This window comes from Giraffa tippelskirchi, chromosome 10 (genome assembly GCF_054371585.1).
Source record: "Giraffa tippelskirchi isolate mGirTip1 chromosome 10, T2T-mGirTip1v1.2.pri, whole genome shotgun sequence".
Taxonomy (NCBI): Eukaryota; Metazoa; Chordata; class Mammalia; order Artiodactyla; family Giraffidae; genus Giraffa; species Giraffa tippelskirchi.
In genome coordinates this window covers 109,011,170-109,023,535 of record NC_137284.1, presented here as the reverse complement: position 1 = coordinate 109,023,535, position 12,366 = coordinate 109,011,170, and the positions used below count along the sequence as shown (strand labels likewise).

At 35.0% G+C, this 12,366-nt stretch overlaps 1 protein-coding gene across 20 annotated transcripts in view; it reads left to right on the top strand.

Annotated features, from left to right (window-relative positions):
* Window positions 1-12,366, top strand: part of BBS9 (Bardet-Biedl syndrome 9) — a 458,699-nt gene that overhangs the window by 139,877 nt on the left and 306,456 nt on the right. For all 20 annotated transcript variants that reach the window (XM_081533569.1, XM_081533584.1, XM_081533581.1 and 17 more), the window contains 2 exons: window positions 296-479; window positions 1,204-1,333. In XM_081533569.1, coding sequence (XP_081389695.1) covers window positions 296-479; window positions 1,204-1,333 — 314 coding nt within the window. The remainder of the gene's footprint in view (window positions 1-295; window positions 480-1,203; window positions 1,334-12,366) is intronic.

Genomic DNA, 12,366 nt, shown 5'->3' with positions numbered 1-12,366 from the left:
CCACTTCTAACTGTTGCTTCTTTATCTGCATACAGATTTCTCAGGAGGCAGGTCAGATGGTCTGGTATTCCCATCTCTTTAAGAATTTCCATAGTTTGTTATATCACGTGGTAAAAGGGGCAAAAACTACTAGAGTCTACAAAATATCAGAAATATGGTAATAGGAGAAAAAAATGAATGAGGATTAATCTTTATGCCTGCTTTGTTGTAAAGTATTTCTTAATTGTATTAATATCAAAATGAATGAAATGTTATATTTTTAGCAACCCAGTTGATCGTAAGTTTTCCTTTGCAGGTAGATTGGACTCTAAATATTGGAGAGCAAGCCCTTGATATATGTATTGTGTCTTTCAACCAGTCACCATCTTCTGTTTTTGTTCTTGGTGAGAGAAACTTCTTTTGCCTTAAGGATAATGGACAGATTCGATTTATGAAGAAACTTGATTGTAGCCCAAGTTGTTTTCTCCCATATTGCTCAGGTGTGTAGAAAGATTTTCTTTTATCTTTTCCATATGTCATGACTGTGTTATATAGACCTGAAAAAGCCAAAGTCACTCATATATTTTTTAAAGAACTAGGAAAATAATTTTATACTAAACATGTAATGGAAATTTTAGCTTTTAAAGTTTGAATAGAGGTTTGATATAAAGCACACATTTGGTTTTTTCAGTCATTTTACTTTGCACAAAATGACTTGTAGAATTGGCCTCAGGTATATACTAATGCTTTCCAAGATGTGGCTATTCAAGATGCTTCCAAGAGAACATCAGACTCTTTTATAAGGAGGAATGAGCTTAGTAATGATTCATAGAATAACTTGTCTGTAGTGAATGTTTAGTAAATCATTAGCTTAAATGTTAAATATATTAATCAAGTTCATCCTTTTTAGATAAAATACAAAAATGTTGGCCACTCTAGTTATATATATAGTTATATATATAGTTTTATATATAGTTTTATAGTTATATAGTTTTATAGTTTTATAGTTAGTTATATATATAGTTTTTATAAACTTATAAATGATTTAAAAAAATTTTGATACTGGTACTTTGAAATTGAAAAACAATGTTTTATTATTTAAAATCTTTATGCATTAAGTCAAGATATTGGAATTAATTTGCATCATAAATCCTCTAAAAGGAATGTATAAACTGTTGAAAATGAGTTTTTTCTTAGCATTCTTTTTCTATCTTCCATCCGTAGTTTCTGAAGGAACAATAAATACTTTGATTGGAAATCATAATAATATGTTGCATATATACCAAGATGTGACACTGAAATGGGCCGCTCAACTTCCCCATGTTCCTGTAGCAGTAAGAGTGGGCTGTTTACAGTAAGTGGTTTAATTTAAAGAGTATCTTAATCAGGGAATTCACTAGAAGTTTTATGAAACAATGGCAAATGATTTTACTAAAACATGGCAAGTGACGTTGAATATCAACAATGAAGATAATTTAAAATATAAATTTTATTAGAAAGAAAGTGAAAGTGAATTCACTCAGTCATGTCTGCCTCTTTGAGATCCTATGGCCTGTAGCCTACCATGCTCCTCCATCCATGGGATTTTCCAGGTAAGAGTACTGGAGTGGGTTGCCATTTCCTTCTCTAGAGGATCTTCCCAACCCAGGGGTCGAACCCAGGTCTCCCGCATTGTAGGCAGATGCTTTACTGTCTGAGCCACCAGGGAAGTCCTTATTAGAGAAAGAGAATATAAAAAAGCTTTAATTGGCACCTTTAATCATTTTTTATCTAGTGTCTCTATCAAGATATTCTTTATAAATTTAAGATTTCAAGAAAATAGTTTACCTGATAATTTTCTTTAAAACAGAAGAGGATTTCTTTAAGCATTTAATGAATCCCATTTAGAGATCACTTATTATTAGACAGTGAGGATGTTACACTTCAGGGCTTGTTTCAGAACTTACTATGTCAAATGGTACAGAATTGCTAATGATTATGTTTTTAAGACAGTGTCGATTTTTTTTTCAATTTATTAAATTGGAGTATAATTGCTTTACAGTGTTGTGTTAGTTTCTGTTGTACAATGAAGTGAACCAGCTATATGTTAACATATATATCCCTTCCCTCTTGAGCCTCCCTCCCGCCACCCCCACCCCATCCCAACCTTCTCGGTCATAACAGAGTGCTGAGTTAAGTTCATTTTTTAGTAATTATCCTTGAAAAGAAAAAGCCATTGAGACAAAAGGGATGAACTTTAGTAATGGGATGGAAATCTGGATGCAATCCAGCTGCATGTAGGGGGCGGGGTTAGCATGTTAGGGCTGCAGTTTCTCCTGATGGTGCCAGGAGGAAGCCAGACAGCTTAAGTTTTAAATGGGGGCCTTTTTGCATTTAAAATGAAAGACAAAATTTGTGTCTTAACATGAACTCTACAAAATCTATCAAAAATAGCAATAGTTTGTCAGTATATGAGGCAAGATCTTGACAAACTCTTTAGCATCTCAGATTATGTTTAGAATTAAAAATCTCGATAAATGTATAAAAACCAACTTTCTATAAAGCTTCATGGATTCCCAGATTTATTCAGTTCTGCTTATTTAGATAATTTTATCGAATGTTTAAAAACCATGTGGAGAATTTGTCAGTGATGCTCATAGTATCTGATCAGTGTGACTAATCTCCCCAATTTAAGAGGCTGAATGTAGAATATTACTGTAGAGGCTCTATGAAAGGCTTTTACATTTATATTAATGGTTAATCTGAAGCTTAAATATTGGAAAAATGAAAACAATGTTTTGAAAACATTGAATATTTTAAAAAGAAATTGCTTCTCATATTTTATGAGAAAATGCTGTGCACTTAACACAAATTACAGTTCTTTTGTGTCTGAAGAAAAATTTAAAGTCTTGAGGTTAGCTTTTTCAAAGTCTACCAGATGGTCTTTTAAGTTCAATCAAACACTCAGATTCACCAGACATTTTATATCAGTTTTACTTACAAGGATTTAGAGCAGGAAAAATATCTTGCCATCAGGGCAGTATCAACTATTTCTCTTCTGGGAGAGTAATTCTTGCAACAGTTCATGTATCCACTCAAGAGCTGTTCTTTTGGCCCCCTAAGTGACAGCTCAGGTGCAAGAAGACAGATTCACACTGGTGGGTGTGTGGCCCATCCTGGCTTAGAGTCTCAACACCCCTAGGAGCCAGTATCTTTAAATACTACAAACTCATTGTGGTTTTGTGTGTATGTGAGCCATGGGAGAGTAATGGGTAGAAAGACCTTATTGAGATAACATCTTTAGCTGAAATACTTACATTACCATTGTATTTACAAGGGATGTGCCTATTTTAAGAGTTACCATACTCATAGAGAAACTCAGAGATATGGTTTCTCCACAGATATTTATGGTTAATTTATAGTTTCTGGTCCGGTTGTAACTTATAAGTCAAGGGTCATATAATAACTGAAAATATCTTGTAGGAGGAATCAAATTTCTATATAGTGTGTGCAGCAAGATGCTTATATTCAAAATTTGTCTGTCAGACCTAAATTTAGGTATTTGTAAGTGAAGCTTCCTGTTTCTCATAGCTTTTTAAAGATCATAATTATAAATAATTAAGTGCAACTATTACCATTCATGATTTCCAGTTAATACATAGTAATAATTTCTAATTATTCATTGGAAGATTTTTCTTACTTTTGTGCACTTTAAAGTAAAATTATAGGATTAGATTGTTTGAAAGAATTTCATTGTAATTTTTAGTAGAATTTAAAAAATTTGTTACTGACTTAACCTATAGCATATCTGTATTTAAAAGTTATTATTTGAAGCTAGAACACTTAAATACTTAAATAACTTTGTTTCTGCTTTTTATTACCTTGAGGGTGAAACTTTTTTAGGAGAAGCTTCCTTGGCTGAATGTGTTTATTTGTAAAGGAAATTGCTGCTATTTTAATATGTTTCTTTTCAATGAATAGGAAATATTGGATTTGGATCAAGTTGGTGCAATTATACTTAATAACAGCATTTTCTTCAGAAACTACTATGCTTTATTTCCTCCCACTCCCTCCTACTTGGCAGTCTTAGTCCTCTCTAGCTTGTTTATTATAAACCAATTTTAAATCTGTCTGGGTTTCCTACTTTCTTTTCAGGATAAATGGCACTCTTGATTAGAGTTTTTTAGTCTAATTCTTTTAATTTTTGTGTGTTATACTCTAGGAATGTGAAATAAATATACAGTGTACAGACTCAGAAGAGCCTGAATGTGATAATGTTCTTTAAATTCTTAGCTGTTACGATTTTCCTCTCATTGCATGAAGTAGCTATGGAAGCCTGGCCAAGTAACTTACCTCTGCTACGGTCAGTTTCCCAAATGGCAAATAAAGATCATTGTTTATCGGTAATGTTATTCTCTCCAGAGATACGAAATGTATCTAAAAGTGGAAGTCTATTTGAATGGACGTTCAAAGTGATGGGAGCCTTTCCAGACTTTAGCTGTCAGCCACAGCCATTGTGCTTTAAAATCTTGTTACAACTCATTTTGTAGTATAAACAATTTGGTGTAGTACTGTGTTTTTCTTCCTAGACTGTATTTCATTATAGTAACTTTTTATAACTATCGGTATTTAATGTTTTATTCTTTAGCCTTCATTGATATAGTATTATTAACCAGAATGTTTTTCCCATTTCTTTTCTGGATTTTCAGATTTCTTCTTTGAGTCCTAACAAGTCACATAAATAAGCCTTTCTTTCTCCTTTGACCTCCTTCTTTGAATTTCTGGAATATTCATAGTATGTTGGTGACTGCTCTTTGCTTTTCCTCACTCCTTAATTTGATCATACACTGTTTTAATGTAGGGACTTGTTCTGCTTTTGCATATCACATTGAATAATCAGTCAGAAAGCTGAACATATGGTATACGCTTGGTAGATATATAAAAGCCATTGTGGTTTATGTGTGTCAGGGTAAGGGGTGGCTGGAAAGACCTTATAAGGGTTTTTCGTTTAAAACCCCTTTTAAATATGAAAAAATTGAGACTCATAGACAGGATATTGTTTTCTTTGAAGACATTTTTTAGAGATTTTAAATTTCAAAGAGACTTTTTCTTTCATTTTTAGTCCAACATTTGCAGTTAATTTGTCTTTTTTTTCCCCCGCTTTGTGGTTGTAGAAAGAATGTTGGTTTATATATACATTTTTTGCTATGTTATATTTTTAATGATTTCCTTTGTGGCTTAATATTCCAAACAATATTTGTAAATATTCATGGAAGTAGGATGGAGCATATATTGTGACTTTCAGAGCCTGTGCAATCTTATTGATATTTTCCTCTATTAATCTGTTTTAGCTCAGGAGTGGAATGTTTGCCTTACATTGCTATATTTTTCTGTCAATTTTTTGTTGAATATCTAAATATTTTTGACTTATATATTCTAGTTTTATGTATTCAGCTTATGTTTGTGAGATTTATTTTATTTTTTGATTAGTTTAAAAATTTTTGCCCATATAAAGTGATCTTTTTTTGTATGTGTGCTTTCATTAAAAAAAGATTTTTTTTCTGCTGTTTTGTTTTGTTTGCTTTGAGTTCACTTTGTTATTAATTACTGGCATGCTGTTGTCTATGGTTTTTTAACCTGTAACTTTATTTCAGGTGTATCTCTTATAAACAGAATTGGATTGGATTTTTCAAGCCATTTTGAAGGCTGTTGTCTTTTAATCCATTTAAAATTGCTACATTTGATGTATTTTGTCAATTTTCATCTTCTGTGATATTCTCTATTTTCTTTGGTTTCCATTTCTTGTATGTGAGTTGTGGTTTCTTTGCACTTGGATTCTTCCATGTATTAGATATTACATACACATACATATCTCTTTATTTTTATCAGCTATAAATTATTATTGTTAAATTATTCTAATGGTTTTTTCAAGAATGTTTTGAAGTTGTTTTCACTTTTTATTTAGACAATATAATGACTTTAATATATTTTTTCTATGTCTGTTAAAGATTGTGAATCTTTTTATTTCATGAATTATAGTTTTTTTGACTTACTAATTTTGCTTCATCTCTCAACAGGATGATTTAATGTTCCCCAAAATGGTACAAGGTGTTATATTGTATGGTAAAAATTTTTTATCACATTTCCCCTCATACTTTATTGATGTTGCTCCTTTAATTTTTAAAAAATGACTTTTGTGAAAAAAATAACTGTGATTTTTGTAAAAAGTATAAAACTGTGTGTGCTATTTAAGACTCAAACATTATCCGGAATTCCCTGGCAGTCCAATGGTTAGGACTTAGCACTTTCACTGTCATGGGCCTGGACTCGATGTGGGAACCGAGATCCTGCAAGGCATGCAATGTGACCAAAAAAAAAAAAAACCCCAAACAAACAAAAAACAAAAAGAGAGAGGTAAAACTGAAGCATTATTGAAAGGTACAAGTAAGAAAACCAAAAATAAAACTAACAGCTGTTCCACCAAAGTTGTTCCAATCTTACCATCGGGAATTAACATTTGTCTATTAAATGTCTATTAAACATCAAGCCTGATATTTTTGTCTTAAGTGTTAGTAGCTCAGTCGTGTCCGACTCGTGTTGTGTCCAGTTCTTTGCAACCCCATGAAATGTAGCCCACCAGGTTTCTCTGTCTGTGGAATTCTCCAGGCAAGAATACTGGAGTGGGTTGCTATCACCTTTTCCAGGGTATCTTCCTGACCCAGTGATCAAACCTGGGTCTACTACACTGCAGGCAGATTCTTTCCCATTGAGTCACCATTTTTGTCTACAGATTTGCCGATTCGACATAGAGTAAAATTCACAAACTAGAATCATGTTTTTATATTTAAATTTATATTGTAACAGAAAAAAGAAATAGATAAAATGGAAGGAATAATGAATTTTACATAAATATTTGTTCACAACAATATATTTCAGTTTCTAAAAGAACCCTCCTGAAGGATAGAAAAAAAGGTAAAAACTTGATATTTCAATTTTTTAAAGTGATATTTCTACTTTTGGCAGTGCCCACTGACTCTTGTTATAAAAAATAAAAGCAGCATATTTATTCTTTCATCTTCCTCTCTTCTTACTGAATTCTGACACTGTTGGTAACTTACTATTATTTATTTTGTCAAAGTTTAAAACATTCACATGCATTTTAATAATCACTATTTTTAGTCCTTTCATCCTATCCACTCAGAGCTCACCACCAATTCTTATACTGTTCCTGAATTATCTTGATTTACTTCTTGGATAGTTGAATTTAATCGTCCAGTAGATTTGAGGAAAGCCTTATAAGTCTTCTTGCATTCTTGAGAATTGTTTATTGCTTTTATACTTGAAGGTTATCTTAGCTTCTCTCAGAATTTTGGACTTTCCATTTGGTGTCGACAGTTACTGTGGTAAAGTATGAGGCTGGCTGAAATTCTTTAAAAAACTTCTTATTGAGTGAGTTATTTTTTTCGTCCTGGATGCTCATATCTGACTTATTTTTAAATCCTTAAAAGACGGTAAATTCACTAGCATTATCTTCAGTCGATTTATTTTGTATGTGTCACTTTGTTCCAGAACAAGGTAAGAGTTGACAGATTTAAGTTTTTATTAATTTCAGAAAAATTTTCTTCCATAATACCTTTGAGTGTCAGTTTTCTTAATCAATATCATTATTATAAATTATTAACCTTACATTGTCTTCCAAATTTAGCATCATCTCACTAGTTGTCTTTTTTGCTCTTTTGATTTGTATGCTTTTTATGCATTTCTCTCTACCTTGTTTGTTTTTAGTTTATTCTGTTTTTTCTTTTTATTGCTTCTAATGTTGTTTTCATCCCTCCAGCTTGTGTTCAGGCTTTTCAAAGAAAAAATTATGTTTCTTCCATTTCATTAATACAGTGGTAGCTTGTATGGATTCTTCTTTTATTTTCCTGGGAAGTTTTTCTTGCTATGGATATTTTCTGCTTTTTTGCTTATGTTCCAGTCTCCCTCATCTCTGTCTTTTTTTACTTTATTTGCAATTGGCTCATCTGGTAGAATCTGCCTGCAATTCAGGAGACACAGGAGATGCAGGTTTGATCCCTGGGTCGGGAAGATCCCCTGGAGGAGGAAATGGCAACCCAATCCAGTATGCCTGAAAAACCTGAAAAACCTAAAAAAGTGGAGCCTGGTGGGCTACAGTCCAAAGGGTCACAAAGAATTGGACATGACTGAGTAATGTTTAATATCAAAAACACAGATGTCCTCTATTCATTACTTTGCAATTATTGCTCATTTTTAAAATGATGACAGCAGTTTACTTAAGAATTGTGGGCAAGTGATAGGAGAGAGGAATGAACTGAGACCACCTGAGTCTTTTACCTTCTTATTGTGTTTATTTTCTCCTTGGCCCTGGTGATCCATCTCCCTCAGTTTTCAGGGTTTAAGAGGTGAATGAGTCTAACAGAGTTCCCCCTATATCTCCAGTTACAGGCCCTTGGTGTTAAAAATCGGTGGCTGCTGCTTGTCCTCTTACCTTCAGTGATTAGGAAGCCAGCTGACTGATATGTGCATCTTATACTTCTACTGTGCTTTCTTTTTTAAAAAAAATTTTATTGAAATATAGTTGATTTACAATATTGTGTCAGTGTCAGGTGTGTGGCAGTGATTCAGTTATATATATCTATATATACTATTTATACACTAATTTTGAGATTCTTTTCCATTGTAAGTTATTACAAGCTATTGAGTACAGTTCCCTGATTGCAGTATATGATAGGTCTTTCTTACCATATGTAGTTTTCTGTGTTCTATTTCCTGATTCCCACTTGTGCCCTTAGATCTCTTTATATTAGTTTAGAACCTGACTCTGTATCCCTCTACACTTGAGCTCTACGGCATATGTGTCAGCTCTTGGCATCATATCCTATTATTTTTGTTGTTCAGTTGCTAAGTTGTGTCCCACTCTCTGTGACCCCATGGACTGCAGCCTGCCAGGCTTCCCTGTCTTTCACTATCTTCCAGAGTTTGCTTAAACTTATGTCCATTGAGTCAGTGGTACCATTCAACATCTCATCCTCTGCCACCCTCTTTTCCTCCTTTCCTCAATCTTTCCCAGCATCAGGGTCTTTTCTAGTGAGTCAGCTCTTTGCATCAGGTGGCCAAAGTATTGGAGCTTCAGCTTCCACATCAGTCCTTCCGATGAATATTCAGGGATGATTTCCTTTCGGATTAACTGATTTGATCTCCTTGCAGTCCCAGGGACTCTCAAGAGTCTTCTCCAGCACCACAATTTGAAAGCATCAATTCTTTGGTACTTAGCCTTCTTTATGGTCCAACTATCATATCTGTACATGACTACTGGAAAAAACCATGGCTTTGTCTATATGGACCATTGTCAGCATGGTGATGTCTCTGCTTTTTAATATGCTGTCTCGGTTTGTCATAGCTTTTCTTCCAAGGAACAAATCCTATTATGGTCCAGAATGTAAAATGTTCAGCCCCAAAAAATAGATGAACAGCCAGAACCTACAGTATAGCACAGGTTCAGTTCAATTCAGTTTAGTTGCTCAGTCGTGTCTGACTCTTTACGACCCCATGGACTGCAGCACGCCAGGCCTTCCTGTCCATCACCAACTCCCGGAGCTTACTCAAACTCATGTCCATTGAGTCAGTGATGCCATCCAACCATCTATTCAATAGCTTGTAATAATGTATAATGGAAAAGAATCTGAAAAAGAATAGACATATGTATATGTATTACTAGATCACTTTGCTATATACCTGGAAATTATGTCAACTATACTTCAATAAAAATTAAATAAGATACTCATCCTCAACATTTGTTGATTATGATTGTAGTGATTTCCTTGCTCAATTTCCCCTCCCCCCCGCTTTTTAATGGGGTCACTGGTTGTTACTGTCATACTTTCTACTGTTTTTGATAAGTTTTGAGGAGTTTTGCTGTCCGTCTTTGGCTGGAAGTCATTTTTTAAAAAAATCAGTTGATGTTTATAATTGCTGGGGAGAGAATTATGGAAAACTTGATTTTTGTTCTGTTGTAAGTAGCTAATTCTTTGTGTCTGGTTGCTTGAAGAATATTTTTATTTTTTTCAGTAAGTGCCACATTTGTCACTATATACTTGTGTTATACCATTTTCTTTGATTTAGTTGGGAATGTGGTGGATTTAATCGGTTTAAACTATTTCTTTGGTTGCTGAAGAAAGCTTCCTTCTATTGTATGTTCCGATTATTCATTCAGTTTTATTTGATATAGTCCATACTTCAGGGAAATGAATGTCTTTTGTTTGACTATTTTCTGTTTCTTATATCAGCTATGTTCTTCCTCATAATTTTTATTTTGTCATTTTTCTTCCTATTTTCTGGGAGATTGTCTGAATTTTGTGCTGTGTATCACTGCTTCCACAGCACTGGTTTTACTCTTTGTAGTGTCTACTATTGAAGTTTTTTAAGTCTGCTGAAGTGCTATCAAGCGACTGAACGGAAGTGCTGTCTTCCTTCCTTCCGACATGCCTCCCACCTCCTGCATCACTGATGTTATTAACCAGTGTAGTGCCTGGCAGGCCACAACTCCCAAGATGGGCTTGTACTGGGAGGGCTTCCCAGGTGGCTCAGTGGAAAGAATTCCCCTGTCAATGCAAGAGATGCAGTCCCCTGGAGAAGGAAATGGCAACCCTTCCAGTATTCTTGCCTGGGAAATACCATGGACAGGGCAACCTGGTGGGCTTTGGGGTCTCAAAGAGTTAGACATGACTGAGTAACAAGTATGCACACACTTGTACCGGGTATGTCTTACTTTGAAACATGTTAGTATTTATTTTGGGGTTCTATCGCTGAGCATATAATATGCTACTATCAATTTCTATCCTTTACTTGTTTTATAGAAATTGTTACCTCTGTCTAGATGTAGTGTAGAGAGGCCAAGGGCAGTGGCAGAAGTGGGAAAGGTTCTGATGGGATAAAATACCTTGCTTCATAATAGGTCAAGTTTGAGTAGCAAAAGATGTCAGCCAAATTCTATGGTTCCTGTGGAACCTGGGTTTCTGAACTAGATTAGGGTAGCTATTGAGATAAAGGAAGAAGGATAAAACATCTTCCTACCTTTGTTCAGCTGATCTCTATGAAATGAAACTGGGGTGTGGCATAAGCTAAAGCTGAACTTTTGGCTTTATACGTGAACCGTGAACTTCTAGTGTTCAAGCTGGTTTTAGAAAAGGCAGAGGAACCAGAGATCAAATTACCAACATCCACTGAATCATCAAAAAAGCAAGAGAGTTCCAGAAAAACATCTATTTCTGCTTTATTGACTATGCCAAAGCCTTTGACTGTGTGGATCACAATAAACTGTGGAAAATTCTGAAAAAGATGGGAATACCAGATGACCTGACTTGCCTCTTGAGAAATCTGTATGCAGGTCAGGAAGCAACAGTTAGAACTGGACATGGAACAACAGACTGGTTCCAAATAGGAAAAGGAGTACGTCAAGGCTGTCTATTGTCACCCTGCTTATTTAACTTATATGCAGAGTACATCTTGAGAAACGCTGGGCTGGAGGAAGCACAAGCTGGAATCAAGCTTGCTGGGAGAAATATCAATAAGCTCAGATATGCAGCTGATACCACCCTTATGGGAGACAGTACAGAGGAACTAAAGACCCTCTTGATGAAAGTGAAAGAGGAGAGTGAAAAAGTTGGCTTAAACTCAACATTCAGAAAACTAAGATCATGGCACGTGGTCCCATTACTTCATGGCAAATAGATGGGGAAACAGTGGAAACAGTGGCTGACTTTATTTTTGGGGGCTCCAAAATGACTGCAGATGGTGATTGCAGCAATGAAATTAAAAGATGCTTACTCCTTGGAAGAAAAGTTATGACCAACCTAGACAGCATATTAAAAAGCAGAGACATTACTTTGCCAACAAAGGTCCGTCAAGTCAAGGCTATGGTTTTTCCCGTGGTCATGAATAGATATGAGAGTTGAACTATAAAAAAAGCTGAGCACCAGAGAATTCATGCTTTTGAACTGTGATGTTGGAGAAGACTCTTGAGAGTCCCTTGGACTACAAGGAGATCCAACCAGTCCATCCTAAAGGAGATCAATCCTGGGTGTTCATTGGAAGGACTGATGTTGAAGCTGAAACTCCAATACTTTGGCCACCTGATGCAAAGAGTTGACTCATTGGAAAAGACCCTGATGCTGGGAATGATTGAGGGCAGGAGAAGAAGGAGACGACAGAGGATGAGATGGTTGGATGGCATCACTGACTCAATGGATATGGATTTGGGTGGACTCTGGGAGTTGGTGATAGACAGGGAGGTCTGGCGTGCTGCGGTTCATGGGGTTGCAAAGAGTCGGACATGACTGAGCAACTGAACTGAACTTGATAATTAGTTTAAATTTCTTTTAGGTTCTG